At 39.6% G+C, this 27,918-nt stretch overlaps 3 protein-coding genes across 3 annotated transcripts in view; all 3 read left to right on the top strand.

Annotated features, from left to right (window-relative positions):
• Positions 1–418: 418 nt before the first annotated feature.
• Positions 419–4,793, top strand: LOC308666650 (protocadherin gamma-A6-like; the record flags this gene model as incomplete). The annotated part of the gene is made up of 3 exons (XM_081325544.1): positions 419–527; positions 629–2,870; positions 4,670–4,793. The coding sequence occupies 3 exons, from the start codon at positions 419–421 to the stop codon at positions 4,791–4,793; spliced, it is 2,475 nt and encodes an 824-aa protein (XP_081181670.1).
• Positions 4,794–9,683: 4,890 nt separating this feature from the next.
• LOC308665430 (protocadherin gamma-C3-like) overlaps positions 9,684–27,918 on the top strand; it is a gene marked incomplete at its 5' end in the record, with an annotated part of 208,181 nt that continues 189,946 nt past the window's right edge. Inside the window, one exon of the mRNA XM_081323460.1 lies at positions 9,684–12,110. Coding sequence (XP_081179586.1) covers positions 9,684–12,110 — 2,427 coding nt within the window. The remainder of the gene's footprint in view (positions 12,111–27,918) is intronic.
• On the top strand, positions 15,696–19,335 carry LOC308665431 (protocadherin gamma-B2-like; the record flags this gene model as incomplete). The annotated part of the gene is given in 4 exon segments (XM_081323463.1): positions 15,696–15,725; positions 15,728–18,217; positions 19,151–19,225; positions 19,227–19,335. Coding segments are annotated over 4 exon segments (2,610 nt in total). The 3' UTR covers positions 19,242–19,335.

Genomic DNA, 27,918 nt, shown 5'->3' with positions numbered 1-27,918 from the left:
ATACAGTGGAAAAATATAGAAATAAACATAAAGTTCCTCCTTACATCTTTATTTCAAAAGGCTTCTTTATACAATAGATGAGATATGATTTCACTTTTTATTCAATTTTTTTTAGTAGCAATGGTCAAACAACACTTGGGTGTTCATAGTATAGTAAGCTTTCTGTCATTCTGAGCTGAGCCTCTGGGTGTCACTGTTCACCAGGAAGGAAAAGAAATCAAAAGACAAGAGTCCTGTGTTGCTATTCATTACATACAGTACATTTACCAAGTAAGTGAAAGAACAATCTGAAAACCAAGAGGTGCATTTTCCATTTGGCTTTGAAGTAGCTGATTTCATCGAGAGAATGGAAGGCACGCAAACCTGCAGCTGTAAAAGGAGGATCCTGCAATACTTTGCTATTATTTTTGCTTGCAAGATGGTTTCTGGGCAGATTCATTACTCGATTCCTGAGGAGATGCACAAAGGCTCTTTTGTGGGAAATCTTGCAAAGGACCTGGAAATGGAGGGGATGAAGATTTCAGAAAATGGACTCCGCATTATTTATTTATTTATTTATTTATTTATTTTAATTCCATTTATATCCCGCCCTTCTCCGAAGACTCAGGGCGGCTTACAAGCTTAGCAGTAGCCTTCATTATTATTCCCAATGTAGGTATGATCCAATATTTTGCTTTCAATGTCAACAGTGGTCATTTAGAAACATCTGAGAGAATTGACCGGGAAGAAATATGTGGACAGGTAGAAAAGTGTATATTGAAATTCCAGATTCTTCTTGAACATAAATTAAAGCTTTATGCAATTGAGGTGGAAATTACTGACATAAATGACAATGTTCCTCATTTCCCTCTATGGGAACAAGAGTTGGAAATCAGTGAGGCATCTATACCTGGATTCCGGGTCCCTCTTTCTGAAGCTCAAGATCCAGATCTGGGAATAAATTCTATACAGAGCTATCAACTCAGAGGCAGCAGCCATTTTTCTCTGGATACACAAATAGGAAAAAATGGCTTCAGACATACTGAACTGATACTGGAAAAAATTCTAGACAGAGAGGAACAAGCTGTTTATAATCTAATCCTTACAGCTAGTGATGGAGGAGATCCTATCCAAACTGGCACTGCAGAAATCAAAATTATTGTTTTAGATGCAAATGACAACGCACCGGTTTTCAGCCAACCAATCTATGAAGTGAATGTCGAAGAGAATATTCCTAAAGGATCTATTATTGCTATTGTACATGCCACGGATCTTGATGAAGGGCTTAATGGAGAGGTGAAATACTCCCTGAAAAAGACTACAAATCTGGATGTTCCCATATTTCACCTTAATTCCACAACAGGTGAAATTACACTCACTGGGAATCTTGATTATGAAGAATCTACTTTCTATGAATTTGAAGTACAGGCCAAAGATGGGGGAGGATTTACTGATAGATCGAAGGTTGTTATTTTCATTACAGATTTGAATGATAATACACCTGAACTAGCAATTACTTTTGTCACCAATTCCGTACTTGAAAGTTCGCCACCTGGAACTGTTATTGCAATTTTAAATGTACGAGACAGAGATTCTGGAGTCAATGGAGAAATCACAGTCTCCATTCCAGACAACCTCCCTTTCCAATTAAAGAAGTCCTCTGATGAGTTTTATAGTTTAATGACAGATAACGCCCTGGACAGAGAACAGATATCAGCCTTTAATATAACCATAATAGTGACTGACCATGGAATGCCTTCTCTCTCAACAACCACAGTGATTGAACTACACATCCTAGACACAAATGACAACCCTCCACTGTTTCAGAAATCAATTTATCCTTTCTATGTTGTAGAGAATAACCAAATGGGTGCTTTTATAAGTTCCTTAAAAGCGAACGATCCAGACTGGGAAAGGAATGCAGTAATAAAATATTCTATCACTGGAAACCAGACGACTGAATCATTTCTCTCCTCTTACATCTCCATTAACTCTGAGACAGGAGCTATTTATGCATTAACCTCATTTGATTATGAAAATTTTAAGAAGATTCAGTTCCATGTTAAGGCTCAGGATGGTGGCTCCCCATCACTCAGCTCCAGTGTCTCTGTTATTATTTACATCCTGGACCAGAATGACAACGTGCCAGAGATCCTGCACCCCTCCCCTCCCGCTGAGGGCTCCACCGGGATAGAGCTGGCCCCTCGCTCTTCTGAGCCAGGTTACCTGGTCACTAAAGTAGTGGCAGTAGATGCAGACTCTGGCCAGAATGCCTGGCTCTCCTACCAGCTGATCAGAGCAACGGAACCAGGGCTCTTCACCGTGGGACTACACACCGGCGAGATCAGGACAGCTCGTCTTTTTCTGGAGAAAGATGCCCTGAAGCAAATCCTGGTGGTTTTAGTGAAGGACAACGGGCAGCCGCCTCTCTCTGCCTCGGTCACTCTCACGGTGGTTCTGGCTGACAACATCCCTGAAATTCTCTCAGATTTGAGCAACATCTCAGCTCCTGTAGATCCTCAGTCAGACCTCACATTTTATCTGGTGATTGCCGTGGCGTTTGTCTCCTGCTTGTTTTTTACTTTCCTCCTTGTCTTATTGGCCATCAGATTGTACAGGTGGAGGAATTCACAGTTGGATTCTGGGAGGATAAATTTCAGTGGTGTACCTGCCTCACAATTTGTAGGCATCAATGGAGTCCGAGCATTTCTTCATTCTTACTGCCAGGAGGTTTCTCTGACTGCAGATGCCAAGGGAAATCACTTCAATATTTCCAAAGCAAATGATTCAGATACTCTGTGTATTAAAGAAGATTACGCTGCAAAGGATCCAAATGTAACTGGTGAAGATTTAAATTTAAATAACGATGATCTAATAGTAATTCAGGTAAGGTAATTGTTTTAAATCATCTTGATTTTTTTTTGTTCTTATATGCACTTATTTATCTTAATGTATGTTAATTTTCTCTGCTACATAAGATATTATTGATTTTGCTAGTATTGTAAGCATCACATTATCCATTCTCTAACTTGGAGAAATATTATACTGAATTTTCAGCAGGTCCAATGATGCACAGTTTCTTAAATATAACCACGTTCCATCGAGATCAATTACTAAAGAGGAACATCTCAGGGAACTAACTCTTTACATCAATTGTATATGTTAGCAGCCAAACCATTTTTAAAAGATATCTCCCAAAAATTAAGCAGCAGGCCTGTATGAAACTTCTCAGATTTTGGTTAACTTGAAGAGGGTATAGGATGTAAAAGGGAAGCACCAGAAGGCCTTCAAAGTTTGAGATAAATGAGGAATGAGGTAAAATATTGATGGTAGTAGAATAGTTATGGGGTGGTGATGAAGCCACCACAGCTTCTGGAGGCAAGCCGTTCTGCTGGTTAATTGTTCTCACTGTCAGGAAATTCCTCTTTAATTCTAGGTTGCTTTTCTCTTTATTTAGTTTCCATCCATTGTTTCTTGTCTTGCCTTCTGGTGCTTTGGAAAATAGGTTGAGCCCCTCTTCTTTGTGGCAGCTCCTCAAACACTGCTATCATGTCATCTCTAGTCTTTCTTTTCACTAAACGAGACAGACCCAATTCCTGCTACCGTTCTTCATATGTTTTAGCCTCGAGCCCCCTAATCATCTTTGTTGATCTTCTCTGTACTCTTTCTAGAGTTTCAACCACTTTTTGAGATTGTGGTGACCAAAACTAGATGCAGTATTCCAAGTGTGGAATAGTGTGACTTTAAGCTCAGTGGACATGTATTGGTTGGGAATTCTGGTGTCACATATTTGCCTTCTAACAGAAGCAATAGTTACAGTAATAGTGGTAGATACATACCTTTACTAGTCTTGCAAGGCAAAAAATAAGTAGCCTCTACTGCTGTTAAGATGAGGTACCAGTCACACGAGCTGATGGCAAACCGTGCACCAGCTGAGACAAAGGGATAATATTCCAAAGTGATGACTTTACACAATTTATGGTGTAAAAAGACTACGCATCATTTTCCTTTGATTATTGCAATCTACCTTCTACTAAGCTGTAGACAACCAAGATCGTAGCTGATTTTTTTAACAAAATGAGTTGAGTTTTTATAAATAGAAACTGTGTGGCTGTCTGAAGTTATTCAAAATACTGTAGTTTCTTTTCAGTGTGCATATGTGTTTATTGTGGTCATACATATCTGATGAGTTAGAAAATCCATTGATCACAGTGGCAATAAATAAGGGTGATAGGAACATCTAGCAAATTGTGTCTTCTGCTACAGAAAAGTTCTTCTTGAATAGTTGTGTCAGGTCCCTATAGATCCCTGTCGGGGACGCTGCCATTCTGATGATAGGAAGGACCTTTGGAGCTTTGTGATGTGCTTAGCTTTGCTTTGTTTATTTTGTGTCTCTTTGCTTTGATGTAGCTTCTTGGGGAAGGGGAGAGAACAGCCTGGGGCCATCTGCCTTGCCTCACCAAGGATGCAACGCTTGGGAAGATGCCTGGGAACATCTTATTGCATCCTCTGTCCAGAGTTCTCACAATACCTTTGCACCTCTGGACTGGTTCCCTATGGACAGGGCAGTTGGGAGGGGTTTTGAACAATGGGATTTAACATAATGTTTTCGCGTGGGAAGCTTCAGAGCCTGCCTGCTTTCTCTCCTTTCACTATTTCTCAATAAAAGTTCCTTTTGAAATGATGCCAGTTTCAAGAGTTCTCCTTTCTTGGGAGAACTAGCTGAAGCAGGACCTTACATTAGGCAAGATCTGCAAAGTGGTCAATCCGTAGCGGCACCAGCCCCTACCATGGGGACCCAGCAAACGATGTAAGCACGGACTAAAAGACCTCTACAAAAACTCAGTCAGACCCAAACTCCAACGAGTGGACAGAGGAAGTTGCTGCCCTGGAAGATCCTGAGAAGCCGAGATAGTCTGCTTGTGTGGGGAAGAAGGAGGATTGGGAAGGAAGAGCCAAGGAAGTCACCCTCACCTGTGGTAGCTGGTGACATGGCTGGAAGTGCGAAATGGAAGTGCTCTACGATGAAGGTGAATCAGATGAAGAATTGGACCATGCTGATCACCTCATAAAGCAAGCCATGTGTTTCTTGATGGAAGCATTCCAAAGCCTGAAAACATGAGGGGCCATAGCCCACTCGGAAAGTGGGGGGAGTGGGGGGATCCCCCTTCCAGAGACAGCTGCGGGTGCCCCTAAATTGGCCAAGAGGGTGATTGCCATGCCAGCCAGCCCTCCCCGAAGGGACCCAGAAGGCACACTTGCAGGCCCCTTGGGGGACAACCCCTCAGCAGGAATAGAAGGTGCTCCCCCCAGGCTTCAAATTTGACAGGGACCCTCAGCAACAGGGATTTTTCTTCACCCACATCCTCACATATATGCAAGAATATGGGTGAGACATCCCCACTGAGGGGGCTAGTATGAGAATAGTTACCCTAGCCCTGGAGGGAGCCACAGCCCACTGGATGGTGACCCTCCACAATGCCAATTCTCTGGAGCTCCAGAATTTCAGCCAGTTTATGATGGCACTGAGATGGAGGTTCAAGAACCCCCTGGCTGATTGGTAAGCCAGAGACTGCATCAAAACAGTGAGACAGGGCTGGTGCCCAGTAGCCAAATACATCGGGGAGTTCTGGGACTTAGCCTGCCACCTCAGCTGGCTGGAAGATATCTTGTTGAGTTGCTTCAAGGACAGACTGAACCTGTACCATGCCTGCATCACCAGAGGAGCCCCGGATCGCCTCCACAACTGGTGCATCCTTGCTGAAGAGGCAGAGATCGATCAGGTGTGGAATCAGTACCAATCAGGCAGAGTATGGAGGTGATCTCCACCCAAGAAGAGAGGGGAGATGGCCAAACCTCAGACAGCACGGCAGCACTTAACTGCCTGCTTTCTCCACTTTCACTGGCTCTCGATAAAAGTTCCTTTTGAAATGATGCCAGTTTCAAGAGTTCTGCTTTCTTGAGAGAACTAGCTGAGGCAGGACCTTACAAGTTGGCCATCTGACTGCTTTCTTTAAAGTGATCACATGCCCTATGAGGGAAGAACAGGGTAGAAGAATGGTTGTTGAATCATGAGGAATTTGTTGGAGATCTGGAGGATAAAACCACTCAGGTTTGCTCAGAAAGAGACACTATCCGGCATGTCCTATAAAAGTGACTGAGTCATCATCTTGCAGGATATGTTTGAGCCCATTAGTCTTGCGGAAGGGGCAACCTTTGTGGTGGCATCAGTTCCATCCACTTGCAGTCTATATTTCTGTCCTTCTTGGCTTCTGAAAGTCCACTGAGAGGTGTCACGGTGCTGGATCAGAGGAGTTGTGAATGTTATCACCAGATTTGAAGCAAAGTTGTACATTCCCCTTCCTCAACCTCCAGGGCTTTCCATTATGAAGTGCCATGGGACTCAAGATTCTTTCCCCCTTTATGTAACATCTATATGAAGCAGGTAGGGAAGGTCTTCTGATGGCATACATAGAGCATCTCACCTCTGACTCCAAAAGAAAATGCAGTTGAAGTTTGTCCTCATGCCCGCAGGCCATCTAACCAGAGATCTAAACATTACAGGAAAGATAAGGAGTTAAAAGGAACTATACCTGATTTCAGCAGCATGGATCCCTCCAAATACTTAACCATCATTTGAGCATTCTTATTATGCCTTCTCGGGGATCTGGAATACAGAATACAGAATACCAGAGTTGGAAGGGACCTTGAAAATCTAAACCAAGTCCCTGCTCAAGAAGGAGACTCTATACTGGCCTGGGCAAATGATTGTCCAATCTCTTCTTGAAAACCTCCTGTGATGGAGCACCTACTGCTTCTGGATGCAAGCCTTTCCATAGATTAATTGTTCTAACTGAAAGAAAATTTCTCCTTAATTCCAGATCGGATCATTTTTTAACGAGCTTCCACCCATTGCTTTTTGTCCTAACAAGAATTTTGGAGAATAAATCAACCCCCTGTTCTCTGTGACAGCACCTTAAGTACTGGAGGACAGCTATCATGTCACCCCTAATCCTTCTCTTCATTATGCTATACACACATAGTACCCTTAACCGTTCATCCTATCATCCTTGTTACTCTTCTCTGCTCCCTTTTTCTCAGCATCTTTTTAGTATCATGGCAACCAGAATTATTATTTTTTATCATGGCGACCAGAATTGGATGTAGTATTCCAAATGTGGCCTCACCAGTGCAGTATAGAACAGTACTATTGATTCTTGTGATCTTGACACTATTCCTCTGTTGATGCAACCTAGGACTGCATTGGCTTGTTTGGCTGCTGCAGAACATTGCTACTTCATACTTAGGTGATAGTCCACTAGGACACCAAGATTAACTTAAACAATTATTCAGTTCTTTTATTCTATGTGTGACTCAATGTTTTTGAACTGAATTTTAATTTGATTTCATTTAATTTAATTTCTGTTATGGGGAATTATGGGGATTTTACATTTGTTTATTGCTGTAAACTGCTGGAATCCTATGATTCATCATGCCAGTAGTTCTCAATTTGAAACTAAAATTGAATTACAGCTGTAAGTTGTGGAAGTCATTAACTGGGGGTCATTTCTTGACCTTACTTAATTTTACAGCAGTAATTAAGTGAATGCCATGGTTGTTAAGCAAATGCTGCAGTCATTAAGCGAACACTATGGTTATTAAATGAATTCTTATACTCAATGGTACATTTTCTTTTGCCAGAAGCAGGAAATAAGCACCGGAGACAGGCAAAGCTTCCCCCCCACCAAAATTGTGGTCATGTGGTAAACAGGTATAAATGCGATCCTGTTGCAAAGCACTCAAAATGCATTCACATGATCGCAGGTGTGTTTGTGTATGTGGCCATCAGAACATCAAAATTGGAGCACAGGTAGCTCTGGGGAGGCCCATCGTATCATCAGTCACTAAGCAACCGGTGGTTAAGCAAGTATAGCATACATACATACATACATATATCCATAGATAATGTGGAGAAGTGGCCTTAACAACATCAGGAGGCAATCAGCTTTTGGAAATAGCTCCACTCCCGGAGTTATGAAGATGTGATACTAGATATTCCTTGTCAAGCAGCTCAGAAACCCCAACCAAGTTTTAAGTGAAGCTGATTTAAGGAACCATCCCTTTCTTGTTTTTTCCTGACTTTGATGAATAAAGTGCTCATCTTCAAAATTAAACATAGATTTCAAAAGTTAGGAAAAGATAAGGAAGCCCAAAAATCATTTTAACTTTACAGTATTGGATTTTTTCTTTTTTCTTATTTGCAATTAAATAGTTACTTTTAAAAAATGAAGGCGAATATACATGTCTCCGGATAATGTTGCAAGATCCAATTTGGTCCAACCAGTTCCCTGAGGATGGGCTCCTGCACGAGTCCAAAAGCTTGGTAGAGTAAACGTCTGGTCCTGGTGACCCAGATTAGATCTTAATTACATTTTATTTCTATTGTTTCATTTGGTACAGAGATGCAAATTTAATTATTCCAAATAAGGAGTACAGCTATTTCTTGCCCAATAAGAACCCCAATAAAATCTTTTTGTAATTTGCGGGGAGGGGTCTTAGTATTGTAAAAGTTCACAACATCTGGATCACCCAATACCAGAGTTCACCCTGTGATTGTTTTTACTACGTGTTACCACTGCTATTATTACTATTATTACATCATTTTTATTGCTACAGCTATCACCACAAATCTCAGGCCAATAGACAACTAGAAATGCATTTCAATAAATATTTGAGCAGACATTATGTAGGGTTTCAGATTATCAGAAAATCCCAAGGCTGCACCTTAGCCTGGCAAGATGATATGCTGGGAGAAGAAGCCCCTTTTGCATTATTGCCAAGAAAACAAGTCAGACATGTACATGCAGTCATAAGGCTTCAACTTAGTTCTTGGGAGAGTTTGGTTGTACGTCTACACCAATACTACAAAATAGGTGTGCAATAAGCACCCAGTGCAAATCACCAAGGTTGGGTGCAGTAGAGCATTGACCACATCCATAAAAAAACAACAACAACACAGCATTATGCACTGGCTGAAATCATAGAATTGTCTTCAAGGAAAGTCCCATGCAAAATGACTGATTGTTAACTATCTCAATACAAGCTTATAATTTTCCCATGGTCAAAATTTTATCTTAGCACTTGTCTTTTCTTTGGCATGAAAAATCTTGTAATAGTTTCTGTGAACTAATTGCTATGTGATGAGGGCACTTTTTTTTCTCCTTGTGGGCATTATTCCTCCCTGAATTTGATTATCCATCGTATGCACTGTTGCTAGTTTTAACCTGTTTTATTGTTTCTTTTAAAATGTATTTGTTTTCTTGTGAACTGTAACTGTCCTGTTTGTGTTATTTTTTTTAAATAAAAAAACAGAATAGATTCTTTTAAACAAACCATGGCAAATTCTGTATATTATTTGTATGATCAAGGATATTCTGCAGTTTTGGATTGAGCCTCTGGGTGACACTATTTACCACCGAGGAACAAAAACGTAAGAATGAGCCACTCCAGTTTTGTCAATACATTAAAGCACTCCATTACAGAGACCAGGCGACAGTGAAACAGAAGCACATTTTGCTTCCAAACCTGGATACAATATATTTTCAACTGGAACCTGAACAGCATAAGAGAACCTCAGCAGTCAGTAAGTACTATCAAAAGAGCTTTTAATCCTGAGTGGATGCTATTTATATTGTAGCAAAACAATGAAGAAAACTAAGAGATTATGGAATTATGAACAGAGAATTCTGCAATACTTCATTATGATGATTGTTTGGGAAGCAGCTTCTGGGCAGATCCGTTATTCCATTCCTGAAGAGATGCCAAAAGGTACTTTTGTGGGAAACATTGCAAAGGACCTGGGAATGGATGGGAAACAACTTTTAGATCATGGACTTCGTATTGTCATTAATGCAGGTACAATTCAATATTTTCTTCTGAATGTCAACCGTGGGCATTTAGAAATTTCCCAAATAATAGACAGAGAGAAAATATGCAAAGAGACAGAAAAATGCATAATAAAATTCCAGATCCTTATTGAAAGTAAACTAAAGCTTTATGGAATTGAAGTAGAAATCACAGATATAAATGACAATGCTCCTCAATTTCCCTCTAAGGAATGGACAATGAAAATCAGTGAGATGTCAGCATTAAAAGAACAATTTCCTTTACCAAAAGCTCAAGATCCAGACCTGGGGATAAATTCTGTGCAAAACTATCAACTCACAGCCAGTAACCATTTTTCCCTGGAGATGCAAAGAAGCGAAACTGGCACCAGATCTATTAAACTAGTGTTGGAAAAATCACTGGACAGGGAAGAGCAGTCAGTTTATGATCTGATCCTTACAGCTTTTGATGGTGGTGATCCCATTAGGTCTGGCATAGTACAGATTCATATCATTGTTCTGGATGCAAATGATAATGCACCAGTTTTCAGCCAACCAATCTATGAAGTGAAACTCAAAGAGAACCTGCCCAAAGGATCCATAATAGCTACAGTAACAGCTTCTGATATGGATGAAGGAACCAATGGAGAAGTAAAATATTCTTTTGAGGAAATAAACAAGAACAATCAAAACATGTTTCTGTTAAATTCGACTACAGGGGAAATTATCCTTGTGGGGAGCCTTGATTTTGAAACATCGTCAACGTATGAATTTGAAGTGCAAGCCATGGATGGGGGTGGGCTGAGTGATAGGTCAAAGGTTGTGATTTTGGTTACAGACTTAAATGATAATGCACCTGAGTTAGACATCACCTTTGTGATCAACTCGGTGCCTGAGAACTCTCCAGCTGGGACCGTCATTGCCCTTTTAAATGCCCGAGACAGAGATTCAGGAGACAACGGAGAGGTTAAATGCTCAATTCCCAGCAGCCTCCCTTTTCAGCTCAAGAAAACAATGGAGAGCTTCTACAGTTTAGAGACAGAGAAAGCTCTTGACAGGGAACAATTGCCAATTTACTCTATTACAGTTACAGCGGTGGATGACGGGGCACCACCACTCTCTACATCTGTGGTTATTTCACTCCAGGTGTTGGACACAAATGACAACCCTCCACAGTTTCTGGAATCAAAATATACCTCCTACCTTCTAGAAAATAACCCCAAAGGAGCCTCAGCCTTTTCCCTCAAAGCAAGTGACCCAGATTGGGAAGAAAATGCCAGAATAACTTACTCCATCATTGAGAGCCAAATGAGGGACTTGCCCCTCTCCTCCTACCTCTCCATTAATTCTGAGACAGGGACCGTCTATGCCCTGAGCTCCTTGGACTACGAGGAGATTCAAGAGATTCAGTTCCAGGTCAAGGCTCAGGATGGAGGATCCCCATCACTCAGCTCTAATGTCTCGGTGACTCTCTTCATCCTGGACCAGAATGACAATGTGCCAGAGATCCTGCACCCCTCCCCTCCTGCTGATGGCTCCACCGGGATAGAGCTGGCCCCTCGCTCTTCTGAGCCAGGTTACCTGGTCACTAAAGTAGTGGCAGTAGATGCAGACTCTGGCCAGAATGCCTGGCTCTCCTACCAGCTGATCAGAGCAACGGAACCAGGGCTCTTCACCGTGGGACTACACACCGGTGAGATCAGGACGGCTCGGCTTTTTCTGGAGAAAGATGCCCTGAAGCAAATCCTGGTGGTTTTAGTGAAGGACAATGGGCAGCCGCCTCTCTCTGCCTCGGTCACTCTCACGGTGGTTCTGGCTGACAACATCCCTGAAATTCTCTCAGATCTGAGCAACATCTCAGCTCCTGTAGATCCTCAGTCAGACCTCACATTTTATCTGGTGATTGCCGTGGCGTTTGTCTCCTGCTTGTTCTTTACTTTCCTCCTTGTCTTATTGGCCATCAGATTGTACAGGTGGAGGAATCTGAAATTGTTAGAGTCAGGAAGTGTACATTTTAGTGGTGTCCCAGTGTCACAATTTGTTGGGATGGATGGAGTCCGAGCCTTTCTTCAGTCTTACTGCCACACTATTTCACTCACCAGAGATTCTAGAAAAAGCCACTGCGATTTTCATGAGGAAAACTGTTCAAATACTCTGACCAATCAACCTCTAACCTGTGGGGTGAGTGACCCTATCCTAGCCTGTGGGGATTTAAATTTGAAGAATGATGAGCAAACCATAGTTAAGGTGAGTTTAATATTTCAGATTAATGGTGTGTTGTGCTGATCCTATAAGCCTTTATTTATCTCAACAGTGATTTCCCTTCAGTCTCTTCTGAAGGGAAGTTCAATGAAGTTTAATACTTGATTTTCTAAATATCTGGTTTTGTATTCCTTATAAAATTTATTTGTTTACCATTTTCTATTATATTGGTAATATGAAATTTCTGAGGAATTGATTTATATAATTACACAGAGGAGCATTGATATGAAAATACTGTGTTTTTAGAAATAGATTTTCGTAATATATGTTTATCCTGTATATGAAAACTGTATCAGAAAGATATAGACATAACATTTTTAAACATTTCATTCTTCTCCCTTTCAATGTATCTTTTAATTTTCTAGTGATATAATAGAACAGAGGAAAGAAAATGCATAACTTAATTTCTTCCACTTTAGATTAATGTTAGGTTTCTTGGTGACATGAATTTTTTCTTTCAGATGTCTAACTGCATTACATTCATATTCTCCCGATTGAATATTCTCTTGGTAATATATCTTTAGCTCTCATGTTGTTTGTATGAGGTCTGGATTGTAATATTGCTCAAACCTGCTTCTTATTAACTCTGAGTGATAACTCATGAGGAGAATTTCAAGAAAATTATGATTATTGTAAAGATTATTGTAGAAGAAAACACCATAAAAATAATGGTTCCCAAATTTTATTGGTTCTGTATAATTTTATTGCATTGCCTCTAGGCTAAAAGAAATATCTAACAAATATATTTCCTGCAAAAAATTTAAAATATCCCATGACACTGCTGTAGGTTTATTGTAGTGTGTTGGAACACCATTATCCACAGTTTGGGAATCATGTATGTAAAGAAAAGAGCATCTCGTATATCTCCCCCAATTTTTTAAGTTATGTTGTTACTTAGCACAACACAGGAGAAATTATGTTTCCAGATACTGGCCATTTTAATGTAAAGGTATTCCTATACAGTGTGTAGTCATAGCAGTGAATGAATATGATTTATAGATGACGGCCATGTTATAGATAGTTTCAGTGCACTCAGTCTAAAATTCCATTACTTTCTTGACTCAGAGAAATTCAGAATGTTTGCAAGCCATTAAAATAATGATATGGATTGATCTGAAACATAACTGAAACTTTTTTAAAAAAAAAAGTTTGGAAAAGTATGGGTTTAACCTACTGGAACCTAGGGTTTAATCTACTGGAAGAAATAAGTGCATTTATGTACTACTGCCTTACCATACCTCCAATAAAGGACATTGTGACTACTTTTGTGTCTACATCAAATTAGTCCATGTCAGGAAGAGTATGCACACATTAAGGAAGCAATGGGGTAGCACAAGGTTCCGTCTTAGGCCCAGTACTCTTCAATATCTATATAAATGGCTTAGATGAGGGAAATGAAGGGGAACTCATCAAATTTGCAGATGACACCAAACTGACAGGAGTAGCCAACACCCCAGAAGACAAACTCAGGATCCAAAAAGATCTTGACAGACTTGAACAATGGGCCCTATCCAACAAAATGAGTTTCAATATGGAGAAAAGCAAAGTCTTACATTTAGGCAGGAAAAATCAAAGCTACAAGTACAGATTGGGTGAGACCCAGCTTAACAACAGTAACTGTGAGATGGACCATGGAATCCTAGCGGATGACCACTTGACTATGAGCCAGCAGTGTGCAGCAGCAGCCAAAAAACCTAATACAATTCTGGGTTGTATAAAAACAGAGGCATGGAATCAAGAACATGCAAAGTATTAGTACCTCTTTAAAAAAAAACCTAGTAAGACCACACCTGGAATACTGCAGCCAATTTTGGTCACCATATCACAAAAAAGATATTGAGAGTCTGGAAAAAATTCAGAGAAGAGCAACTAAGATGATCAACGGCCTGGAGACTTAAAACATATGAAGATCTGCTACAGGACTTGGGTTTGGCTAGTCTAAAGAAAAGAAGAAATAAGGGAGACATGATAGCAATATTACAGTATTTGATGGGCTGCCACAAAGAAGAGGAGGTCATGTTATTTACCAAAGAACCAGAGGGCAGGACAAGAAACAATGGTTGGAAACTGACCAAAGAGAGAAGCAACCTGGAATTAAGGAGAAACTTCCTGACAGGAGGACAATTAACCAGAAATCGTGGGTGCTCCATCACTGGAGATTTTTTAAGAAGAGGCTAGACAGCCACTTGCCTGAGATGGTATAGGTTCTCCTGCTTGAGCAGGGGGCTGGACTAGAAGACCTCCAGGGTCCCTTCCAGCTCTATTCTATTCTATCTACTGTAAGTAACATTGTTGTACTGGCAATAGAAAAGAGCTTCTCCAGAGCCCTTCAGTTAGAGGCAATCACTACTTTGAGAAATGTGTAAAAATTGCAGACTGAATTTTTGTACATGTGCATTTTGCTCTTATTCTCTTCCCTCTCACCGACTTCCTACTTAATTAGCTGATCAATCAGAACTTGGATAAACAACAGTATTATCTCCTTATTTCCTGACTAGTGGAATGTCTCAGTTTGTTCAGTTTCCTCCCACTGATACCTAGTGTATTTCTGGATGTGCCTGTACTAGTTCAAAAGAAAGCAACTATGCTTTTTAAAGAAATAGATTACAATTTATTTTTTTCTGCTTGCATAAAATATTTAGTTTAATATTTTTGCTTGTTTGCTTAAAAACAAATTTGTTTGGAAGATATTTTCCATGGAATTGGTCGGCAAAAGCTTGTTTGAAATACAAAGAACTAATTACTTTGCAATTAAGTCAAGAAGATTTATTTGAAAGAACATAAGTTTAAGATGAGTGCTGACATTCAGTATATGCACTTTCTAGCTTACATAACGTACAAACGTTTCTGGAACACAAATGCTACAGTAACTGAATAAGAAATAAATAAGTGGAACTTATTATTGGGATTAAATAGTAGGTGTAGATTTATTAGTAAGAATTATGAGTTTATAGTCATCTAGATTGTTTATTTGTTTATACAGTAATCTATACCCCAACTGCTGATTGATTAATTTGTGGGCTTTGACTTTATGAATATCTTGATGCTCCTCCCATCTTCTAGCCTTCAAGTATGAAGAAGGTGAAATCCAGATCATGACTGTTTCATTTGGTGAAAAGGAATCAGGAACCCCAGTTCCATTGGTCAGAAAATTAAAACAATGTCAAAAAATGTATACCATTTGTTCAGCAATTGATGTTGCAATGCCACTAACAAATCATTAAATTAGTTACAGCTTAACAGAACAACAGAATAGAATAACAGAGTTGGAAGGCATGTTGGAGGTCTTCTAGTCCAACCCCCTGCTCAGGCAGGAAACCCTTAACCATTTCAGACAATAATATTCTATGTTTTTTTGTAACAAAATAAGCCATGGAATTAAAATAAAGCTTTATCAGGAAACGCAGTTCACAGTATAGACTCAGAGTGTCACTATAGGACAGTAGCAGCCTTGGATCAGCCCTTGATTCTTCCGCAGCTGTATCCGTCAGTTGAATTTCAACTGAGTAGAAAACAGATGCAGCAGAAAGCTTTATTCTAAAAGATGTTCCGGAAAGAATATTTTTCCTTATGAATCAACTCAATAAGACCATTTTTTTTCCTCCAATATTATTGCTAAAGAGTGTGAAATTGGAAGCTATAACTCTAAGAAGAAAAAACAAACAAGGAAGGCAATGACAATAATGGAAGCAAGCTACATAAAGGGAATACAGAAACTCAATTTGAGGCAAGTACTTTTTCTGTTCATATTCTGGGATTTGGTCAACTGGGTGGTACCTGAGCAGGTTCAGTACTCACTTTCAGAGGAAACAGAAAAAAATTCCTTTGTGGGGAATCTTGCTAAAGATTTAGAGCTGGATATTGAACATTTACAAAAACGCAAACTTGCTGTTTCTTCAGAAAAGCAGTATTTTGCTTTGAATGAGAAAAGTGGTGATCTATATGTGAATGACAGAATAGATCGGGAAAAAATTTGTGGAAACTCACCTGTTTGTATCCTGCAGTTAGAAGTTGTGGCACATAATCCTTTGAATATTTTCCACATAAAGGTTTTCATCCTAGATATTAATGATAATGCCCCATATTTCCGAAAGAAAAATATCAGTCTCAATTTGAGTGAGTCTCATTTGCCAGGAGCTCGATTTGCTCTGGGAAATGCTGAAGATGACGACATTGGAATCAACTCACTTCAAGATTATCATTTGAGCTCAACCCCATATTTCAAACTAGAAATTCAAGAGAGCAAAGATGGTGGCAAATATGCAGAATTAATTTTGCAAAAGCCATTAGACAGAGAAAAGGAGCACACACACCACTTGATTCTTACAGCTTCAGATGGAGGACGTCCAGTGAAAACGGGGACTCTTAACATAGAAGTCAATGTTATTGATATAAATGACAATCCACCAGTCTTCTCCCAGGCAACTTACAAAACAAGTCTGAAAGAGAATACACCAAGAGGGACTTTTGTGCTTCAAGTGAAAGCATCTGATAGTGATGAAGGGTCAAATGCTGAGATATCTTATATTTTCTGGGAAAATCCAGAAAATGTGAATCAGAAATTTAATTTGGATCCCACTGATGGAACAATTTCACTTGAGGAAAGTATTGATTTTGAAGACAGAGGAAGCTATGTGATGATAATACGGGCAAGTGATGGAGGTGGACTAGTGGCACATTGCAATGTAGAGATTGAGGTTCTTGATGAGAATGACAATGCTCCAGATGTAATTATTACATCTCTATCCAGCCCCATTCTTGAAGATATTCTGCCTGGAGCAGTGATCGCCCTCATCAAAGTCCACGACAGAGATTCTGGACTTAATGGGGAAGTCACCTGTTACCTAAGGGAAATTGTACCTTTCCAGGTGATCTCATCATCGGATAACTACTTCAAGCTCCTCATAGATGGCCCCCTTGACAGAGAAAAAACACCGGTGTATAACTTAACAATCACAGCCACAGACCAAGGCACACCTCCTCTTTCCACAGATAAAACCATCTCAGTCCCAATCTCAGATATCAATGATAACCCTCCAGCATTTGAAAAACCTTCCTATGTCACCTACATTCCTGAGAACAACCCATCTGGAATGTCTATTTTCCAAGTTAGGGCCTTTGACCCAGATCTGGATCGTAATGCCCAAATCACCTACTCCATGCTTAACAGCAACGTCAAGAACTTGCCTCTCTCCTCCTACGTTTCCATTAACTCTGAGACTGGAACTCTCTATGCTCAACGATCTTTTGACTATGAGCAGCTCAGAGACTTCCAGCTGCAAGTGCAAGCTCAAGATGGAGGCTCTCCATCTCTCAATAACAGCGCCATGGTCAAAGTATGTGTACTGGATCAGAATGATAATACTCCCCAGATCCTGTACCCTTCCCAAACAACTCAGGGTTCATCGTTCTTTGAGGTGGTGCCTCGCTCAGCCGATTCTGGTTATTTGGTGACAAAAGTCGTGGCTGTGGATGCTGACTCTGGACACAACTCCTGGCTCTCTTTTCATCTCCTGCAGGCCACAGAGCCCTCGCTCTTCATCATTGGCTCCCAAACGGGAGAGATCCAAACAGCTCGGGCATTACTTGAGAGAGACATTACCAAGCAGAGGCTGGTCATCATGGTGAGGGATAATGGACAGCCGCCTCTCTCGGCCACCACTACCCTCAACCTGGTCTTTGCTCAGAACTTCCAGGAGGCTCTTCCTGAAATGAATGCCCAACCTAATAACTCAGAGGATCAGTCCAAGCTCCAGTTTTACTTGGTTCTGACTTTGACTTTGGTGTCCTTTCTGTTCCTGGTGGCAGTGACTTTGGCCCTTATTATGAAACTTCAAAGGTCAAAGAATGCCACTTTTTTTCAGTGCTTCATTCCCGATTCTCATTCAAAGACTGGTACCATATTTCCTCCAAATTATGAAGAAGGGACTTTGCCTTATTCTTATCAGATCTGTTTATCCACTGAATCCAGGAGAAATGAACTGACCTTTCTGCAACCCAATGTCCAAATAGTGGAGAATCTTTCTTCTTCTAAACCTGATACCTCTGTTATGGCCAGTGTAGGTAACTTTTTGGATTCTGGAAAGGACATGGTGAGTTTTGTTCATTTTATTCATAAATTACGATCAAGCTCTAATATTTGTTTCCATTTTTGTTGATACTGTTATAAATATAATTCAAGTAAATATGATTAATTTATCATCATTATCAATTATTGTTAAAGGCTGTATTCATTTCAGACCTCGATGTCTGTTTTGCTTCCATTTATTCAGGTGATGTTCCATTGAGTATTATAGGTAGAATTAATAAATTATGCATAAATAATTATAAGTAATGCAAATCATAATTATTATATATTTAGCCAATATTTTTAGATGTAACATTTGTTAATCATCTGTGTTTATCTTTAAATGCCTTCTCTGCTAAAATTAGAAACACTCAAATGAGACTATTATCACTGATGCCTCCTACTTCTGAACTTCTACTTCAAAGGACAAAGGCTTATTTTATATGGGATGATAATTTCCTTTTAGAAGGAAAAGCTCTAAAAAGAACATGGATTCCAATTTTGTTTTGTCTTATATATTTATCCCCATTCTAGGAATGGTGAAAATCAAATACTTGAACTCAAAATAGCTTTCTCTTCTATTGGAACCAGAATAGTTTTCTCAGAAGATCTGCGGTCAAAGTGTCCTATAGGTAACCAGTTTAACAAAGGCAGGCAATAAAAATTCCCATTCTTCCTTTCCTTATGAGTCATCAGAAAGCAAATATAGTTTCATTAGCAGCAAAAAAAGTATTATTTTGAACAGTTAAAAAATTAAAAATATTATTCTTGTTCAGATAACACTGTATATTAAATAGATACATAATTATGCCTTAATCCTTCTCAAGGATTGATAAAATCCACTTGGCAGAATCACATCACCTTTTTGCCTTCCAATTCTAAGGTGACATGATGGAAGAGCAGAGGACATTATTTTGTCTCTTTGCTTGTTTTTCTTTTTCTTTGCCTTTTTTTTCAGGTTGTTAAGGCCACTGTAAAACATTTACTCTTCTCTCACCCATTTGCTGGGTCATATATCCTAACTTTCATCATTTGGGGAGCCAATTTGATTGACTGATTGTACCATCAAGTCAGTATTCTTAATAGCCATCTAGATAAACTTCCTTCATGAGAATCTGACCTTAACATAGTCTTTCAGGTCTTCTAAAGCAGACATGTCAAACACAAGGCCCGGGGGCCGGATCTGGTCCGCGAAGTGGTTTCATGTGGCCCACAAAGCCATCCTGGAAACAGTGAGGGAACAGCCCCCACTGCCTTGGCTCTGGCCCAGAGACCCTCCTTCTGCCAGAGACCCTCAGATCTGTCCCACTCCTGCCCAGGCCCCCATAGGCACCCTTGATGCCAATGATGTAGAGCTGGCCACGCCCACCCAGTAGGCCATATGCACTCTAGCCACGCCCACCCATTAGGCCACGCCCACCCTGGCCACACCCACCCGGCCCCCTGAGAGCAACTGCAATGCTGATGCGGCCCTCAATGAAATTGAGTTTGACACCCCTGTATCTAAAGGCACACTTGTTACCACTGCATATTGACTGTATTTAAGTCCACTTACCTTGCTGCCGGTTGTTCTTTTCTTTTCTTTTCTTTTCTTTTCTTTTCTTTTCTTTTCTTTTCTTTTCTTTTCTTTTCTTTTCTTTTCTTTCCATCCTGTTTTCACACAGCAATAGAGCTTTCTCTGGAGAGCTAGATCTTTGCATAATATGTCCAAAGTTGGATAATTTGAGCCTGATCATTTGTGCCTCTCATTAAAAATGCTGGGTTGATTAAACAATTTAGTAAAAGTGAATAAAAGACCTTTGCACTTTGCACAAATGATTAAGAGAAATTCTGCACCCATTCCATATCTAACATTTATCAGAGTGCTACTGTTGCTGTAGTATCAAAATTGAGTGGGAGGCTATTTGCTGTTATCATAGTAGTAAGGTTGGCAAGGATGCATCATCAAAAGATAAAACCCTTTTATTTGTTCTTGGGTTTTATTTGTTCTCCACCTAAACCATAAATTCCACAATTTTTAAAGACGAATCTATAGCTGAGTTTGCAGCCTTTTGGTTATCAACAAGAGCAAATTCTTCAGCATGATTTCCATCAGTTTCATTTATTTTTTGCTAAAATATGGGAATAATGTCTAAGGACGAGTCACAAGATATATAGATAGTCCTTGACTGATGACACAATTGGGAACGGAATCTCAGTCATTGAGCCAAATGATCATTACACAAGATACCCACGTGACTGCTTCACTCAACAGCTGCAGTTCCAGCATTTGTGGTTGCAATCTCATGGGTCATTAAACGAATGCTGTTCCAGGTAAGGAGTGCAGGGTACCTTAGGAGGAGTGGGAAACCCTGGGAAGTCTGCTCAGGAGCTGAAAATCCTCCATACCAAAATCCAAGCAGGATTTTCATCCCCTGAATGGAGAGACAATAGTGCCTGGCCTGTGCCAGGTTTGCCATGGCCTCTCCCACCTATCTGAGGCACATGCTGCCTCTCCACTCTCTGCTTAGATTTTGGCTCCCTCTTGTTTCTGGAGGACAAGCTCTGGCTGAAAGAACTGCCCACTGAAGGAGTTCAGCTTCCCATCATGCGCAAGAGAAAACTCCTCTAGCAGCATGCAGATACAGAGATTTGAGCTCTGGTTCTGCAGCCCAGCAAAGGACTCCAGCTCCTCTGTATGTGAAAATCTTTAGGATTTGAACTCCATTTCTGAGCCCTACCAAACAACTCCAGCTTCACTTGGCAGGTAGCTCTTTCAGCAAGCCACCAGAGATATGAGGGATTCCTCTCAGCAAGTGGCAGCAGCTTTTAATCCTCCCTGCTGGCTCCCCCATTGACTTTCTAGGGAAGCTGGCAGAGAAGATTGAAAATGGTGAGCACATGATCGGGGGGCAGCTGGTCGTAAGTGCAAACAGGTCGTCAAGCACCCAGACTGTGTTCATGTGACTGCAGAAGTAATGGTGCAACATTTTGTGATGACTAGAAGTGCTTTACAGGTCATAAAGCACCTTTTTGAAAAACCATCATAATTCCTGATCATCATAAATGAGCGGTTGTAGGTTGAAAACTATCTGTTGAGGATACCCTCTAAATTCTTAATCAAATTTTGACTATCCACAATCTCTTCGGAGATTGAAAGATCAGTAATTTTAGTTGATTCTGTTGTGAACTGTGTACCCTTACCTTTTATATTAAAGGTTGCAAACCATGTTGTACTGTATATCTAATAATAATAGCTCTATCTCTTAACTTATTGTGGCATGTACATCCAGAGGAGAAACAGGCTATGTGGCTGAGAAATTTATAGTCCTATAGCCATTATTCATTTTCAGAAGCTTTTTATTCCTTAATCAGCATTTTCCAAGAGCCCCTTAATACCAATAGCACTTAGACTTATATACCACTTCACAGTGCTTTACAGCCCTCTCTAAGCGGTTTACAGAGTCAGCATATTGCCCCCAACAATCTGGGTTCTCATTTTACCAAGCTTGGAAGGATGGAAGGTTGAGTCAACCTTGAGCCAATGACACTCGAACTGCTGAACTGCTAGCAGCCAGCAGTCAGCAGAAGTAGCTGCAGTACTGCATTCCAACCACTGCGTCACCTCAGCTTTTTATTTATTTCATAACATTGTTACCTTCTAGAGTCCGTTAGCTTTTTTCTGACTGGAACATACTTTAATCACTTCTTTTGGCATGAAATTGTCCAGAAAAATAAAAATGATTTTCTTTTCCAGATGAGCTGTCACACAGCTTAGATTCTTACATCACTATTTTTAAAATTTGTAACAGAGAGAAACAAAAGAGGATAAAAATGTAAAAAGATGTATTATCAGACAAAGTTTGATAACAGCACAGAACTGTATAAGGAAAATAATAATCCTAACAATTTCTCCATTGGCCTGTCCTTCAAATGCCTTCCACGTCGGAGACAATTACAGTAAGAAAAATGTAATCACATATGCAGACATGGTCTACATAAACTCAATCAACAGATTAAAGATATGGCAAGAATTATTCAGTGAAAGCCAAAATATCCTGTGGTTGATGTATTTACAGATGTCTGAAAGGATAAAATCTGATCTTAAGATAAAGAATGGACAGAAAGAAAAATATCAGAATTTGAAAATGTTATATAAAACCAAAACCATCTGTCAGCATGCATATACAAACTCATGCTTAGGTACAATATAGAGACAGAACAAATTAAAAACTACAACAAAATGGATGCAAAATTTTAAAGAAACAATCACAAAACAACAATTGGAAGAATTATGAACCAAATCCAAAAAAATTTCTCTAAGCTACAATCTAAAAGAAAAGTTGGTTCAATCTCCAAGATAATTAACTCATACAGAAATATATGTTGGAAAAGCTATGAAACAGAAGAAACATTTTACCATATGTGGTGGACTTGTAAAAAAAACCCTCAAAAGTACTGGAAAGTTATACATAGTACAATATGGAAAATTTCAGAAATTATATTCAAAATAAAATCACTTTTTTATTAAGTATAATTCCAGAGCATATCAAAAAGAAATATCATAATTTACTGCAACACATGCCTACAGCAACGAGAATAAATTTTGCCCAGTACTGGAAGAAAGATACAATTCCAACAATATCTGGTTGGAAACTTAAACTTGGAGAATGTACAGCAATGGCAACATTAACAGCATAAATTTCCAAAGGAAATTTCACCAAATTCAAGCAAGATTAGTTCCCATATGTACAATATATAAAACAGCACGACAAACATAAACACAGTATGGTTTCTAGGGGTGTGTGTCTAAATGCTTATTAATAGATAGTTGATAGAAGCACAAGAAGGGAGAAGTTAGAAATAAAATAGCTTTTTAAAGTTTTGTTATTATTGTTACTTCTGTTTTTGTTTGGTTTTTCTTTTTTAAATATGCCTGAACAACAATAAGTAACAATGCAGTGGAGAATTTAGTATTAAGTTTAGGATAGAAACCTTCATTATGTAAAAAATAATTTAATGTAGTTTGCACTTGTTTATCAATACCTCATTCAGCTCTAGATATAAAAAAAATTATTTATTTGTATCCTGCCTTTATTGTTTTTCAAGTAACTCAAGGCAGCAAACATATCCAATACATCTTCCTCCTATTTTTCCCACAACAACCCTGTGAGGTGGGTTGGGCTGAGAAAAAGTGACTGGCCCAAAGTCACGCAGCTGGCTTTCATGGCTAAAGCAGGACTAGAACTTATGGCTTTGTAATTTCTAGTGCAGTGCCTTAATCACTAGACTAAAACCGGCTCTCATACGAAACTTTATGCTTAATAATACTAGCATTTTAGAAATCATAGTTAATATCAATGCAAACAGTTTTTATCTTTAGAGGTTTAAGTTATCTAAACACCTGAGTGTTAATAATTACCAGTCAACCATTAAACCCAAATAATATAATGTATTGCTTGTGTTTTATAATATAAATAAAACAATATATTTAAAAGTTACATTTTTTCCTAGTATTCTTCCTAGTATAAAGGTAAAGGTAAAGGTTCCCCCGCACATGTGTGCTAGTCGTTTCCGACTCTAGGGGCCGGTGCTCATCTCTGTTTCAAAGCTGAAGAGCCAGCGCTTGTCGGAGGACGTCTCCGTGGTCATGTGGCCGGCATGACTAGATGCCAAAGGCGCACAGAACGCTGTTACCTTCCCACCGTAGTGGTCCCTATTTTTCTACTTGCATTTTTACGTGCTTTCGAACTGCTAGGTGAGCAGAAGCTGGGACGAGTAACAGGCGCTCACTCTGTTATGCGGCACTCGGGATTCAACCCACCAAACTGCCAACCTTCTGATCGACAAGCTCAGCATCCTAACCCATCGAGCCACCGCGTCCCTTTTCCTAGTATAGTAGCAATCAAAAACCGAAACAAAATATAGTAAAAAAATATTCTTCTTTACTTCTACTTTTACCTCTTTGGGTGTTGAGGGAGATGCAAAGTTCTGGTTCATGCTCTTCTGGTGGCCTCAATCATTGTTATTTGATGCTGCAGTAAAAAAATATTAGAAACAAAATGTCCTATCAATTGAAGTTCTGAGCTATTTAAGATTTCTATTCATTTGCAGAATCATAGAACCATACGATTGGAAGGAACATTGGCGGTCTTTTAGTCGAGGGCTCTTCAACCTTTTCACCGATTGTACCACTTTTAGGATATGGCAAGGTGTCAAAAACTTGATGACCAAACAGAAAAAAGAAAAAGTGATCAAGTACAGGTAGTCCTTGACTTACAACAATTCGCTTAGTGACAGTTCAAAGTTACAATGGCACTGAAGTGACTTATGACCATTTTTCACACATATGAATGTTGCAGCATCCCCCCTCCTCCTTCTTTTCCCTTCAGTGTAGCTCTAGCTGACTCTTCTTCCCAGGGCTGCATCTTTTTTTTCTCTCTCCCTCTCCCACCCAAACTACCGTCTTTATATCCCTTCCTGTCTCCGCCCCCCTCCTCCTCCTTTCTCTTCCGTGTGATCCAGAAGTGCTGATCCTGGGGCCTTTGCCTCGCCTCAAGCAGCCCTACAGCTCTTGAAGACTCGCTCATGGCAAGTCCTGCGCTGAGCTGCTTTGGCTTGTTCCCTCCCCTGCTATCCTGGGCTGGGCTGGGCAGGGCCGCATACCACCTGCCACGTACCAATGTACCACAGGTGGTACGCGTACCATCAGTTGAAAAGCCCTGCTATAGACAAAATACAATGAAAAAAGGAATAACAAGAAGAAGTAACATTTTTACTGTCACTTGGAGGTGGCTTTAGGAGTAATTTAATTCAACATTTTGTAGTGTTTGGGCTGTTAGCCTTGATCTGGTCCTCTTTACTACCTTTCTGAGGTGGTGCTAAAAATGTTTGATGATCACAGTTAGAACTCAGGTAACCCTAAGCAGTTAATATGCAGGAATGTATAACCAGTAGGAAATAGATTTATTAAGAGACCGACCAATTTGGTTCAGCAGCTCAGACTATGGCAATATCTTGATCATTTCTGAGTAATTAATTAATTAATTAATTTTATTTGTATACCGCCCTTCTCCCGAAGGACTCAGGGCGGTGAACAGGGCAATACATGTTAAAAACAGAATACAAAAATTAAAAAAAGATTAAACAAGTGCCCAGAACTCTTAAATAGATTAAAACGCATTTAAAAGTAATAAAAACCCAACCCCCTCCCATCAGGCCAGGCCAACTTGTTCAAAAAGATACGTCTTTAGATCGCACCGGAAGGAACGAAGGTCGGGCGCCATCCGGAGCTCAACCAGAAGATGGTTCCATAAATCCGGCACGCCCACAGAGAAGGCCCTCCCCCTGGGGGCCACCAGTCGGCATTCTTTGACCGGAGGCACCCTGAGGAGACCCTCTCTGTGGGAGCGTATTGGGCGGAGGGAAGTTGATGTTGAAGTTGATGAGTAAGTCCAAGCACAGTGCAATCTTATTGTCAAGATCAAAAGAAAGTTGCTAAATTGGGATTTCATTCTCCTGTTGACTAATTAGGGAAAATACAAATATTTTTTCAGTAGAAAGGAATGAAATTTGCAGAGAAGGTAGAGCATTTTAAACTAATATGATTTCTGCTATATATCAATTAATATGGTTTACTACTATTTATAATATTGCCTGGTAGAGTGAAAGTAGTACATTTCTCCACAGATGGTGTTGTCTTCAGTGGGGCAACAAACTATTTTCTCTACATTCTTTTTTCCTTTTCTTCCTTGCCCCTTCTCCTTTTCTTTCACTTTTATGTTATGAATTTCCTTATATTCTCCACTACCGACAATACTTGATGGAGCTTCCTTCACCTATACAAAACCTTATTAATATTTGAATGAGAGGCATTTGAGGAATACCAGCACATAGATTAGCATCGGAATTGAGAAGCATCCTAGAAGAAAGCTATGGCAAACCACTTCCATTCTGTTCCTGAAAAAAACTGAGTATGTTCATGGAGATACCAGGAGTTGAGTTCAGTTCAAAGGAGACTGGTCATAAACAGTTGTACTTCAAGCAAAAAGTAAGTATTATAAATAAATCCACCTCATGTTCAGGAGTTCTCCCCACCCCACATCTTGCTTAATGGGCTGATTTATGCTCAGCCCACGTCAACCGTAAATAGATCTCCACTTTCCACCCTATTTCAGCACGTGTATTAGGCTTTCTGCTCATTTGTCATTTCCTTGTGGGATAGAGGCTCATGAGCCATAAACATTGCTTTGAAGACACTATGTTTGAGATTATAGCTTTCATTTCTTATTTCCATTTTATCTTGACTTCCGCAAAACAAGAGACAAATGGTAGAACAGCAAGATAAACTGATGTTAATATAGTGATGAGGTAATCACTATACATCCAGTAAGTAATAGAAAAGGGCTCAGTGGAATGCTGTAACTGAAAGGCAAATTAGCAAGAGGGCTGTTCCCCATCACTACCTGGTCTCCAGCCAATTAGCATGCAAAATACATAAATGGATTGTATCTTTTGCTACATCAATGGAATGGAATGAAATTTGCCAGCATGCAAGAAAATTAGGAGTGGAATGTAGTACAGAAGGCTAGAGTCACATAAAAAAGAATTCAAGGGCTGTTATCACTGTTTTTGGAAACTGGTAGACAATGATAGACAAATAATAATGTTGAAGGACCTTAATAATGCCTTAGAATAAAGTCTAGCAATTTTTCTCCATTATTTCACAGAATATAGCCCCATTAGAGTTGTTATAAGAAAAATGTTCTTAGTAATTTGTACAAATGTATTTATTTCATTTCTTTCATGCAAAATCAAAAGACCAATAATCTACCAACAATTTTTCCAAGAGGGAAAAGTTAAACTTTATGAAATAAAGGTATTAAATACCAGTTCACCTCTGTTGGATATGCTAGTGCTTCAATTAGCATTTATCCCACAGAACTGCCATTTCATTTCCCCCACCTTGCTTTGTCTTGCCTATGATTTCAGAGATCCCAAATGGACAAACTCAGGAGCAATTTATCCATCCAAGTCATCAAGATATGGCCAGCACATTTTGCAACGCTCCTGTTTGCAGATAATGGGGAAGTAGGGTCACATTTGCAATATATTGTATTAACTCAGATATATGGTGAAGTCTTTGAAGATTTTTCATTTTTGATTTGATGTGGCTCTCAGTGAAAAAATTACTTGTAAGTAACTGTGACTAATTACAATTATTTGTAACATAAAGAACACAAACATGGATTGTATGTTAGTTTCCAATATTAGGTAGACTTCTGCTTTGGTGTGTCACCAAACAGTAATCAAGTTCTATTTTATTACTGTTGTTCTACCGTTTCATCTTGGGAAACATAATTTGGATTGAGACATCAGTCTGATATGTGACTACAGGTAAGTAACATTAACATAAGCAAAGAAACATTACAAAAAGTACCTGTAATTTTTGGGTTGTGACCCTGGGTGTCGCTGTTTACCAGTCTGGCGGAGAACTGCTCAGAAAGCTCAGCCTTCATATCTATGCTACTTAAATACCTAGACTACAGAACAGTTAGATCATAAAGAAGAGACATACAAGCACGGACAATTTTTGCTTGCTGGAAGTACCGTAAATGATGAAAAGAAGCTACAGAGAAGGAATTCTACTACAATGCCTTATAATGGTGAATTCTTGGAAGATTATTTCTGGTCAGCTTCATTACTCTATTCCAGAGGAAGTACGCAAAGGCACTTTTGTGGGAAATG

This window comes from Vipera berus (genome assembly GCF_964194415.1).
Source record: "Vipera berus genome assembly, chromosome: 3".
Taxonomy (NCBI): domain Eukaryota; kingdom Metazoa; phylum Chordata; class Lepidosauria; order Squamata; family Viperidae; genus Vipera; species Vipera berus.
Note: the sequence above shows the minus strand (reverse complement) of the source record. Positions and strands in the feature narration are given on the sequence as shown.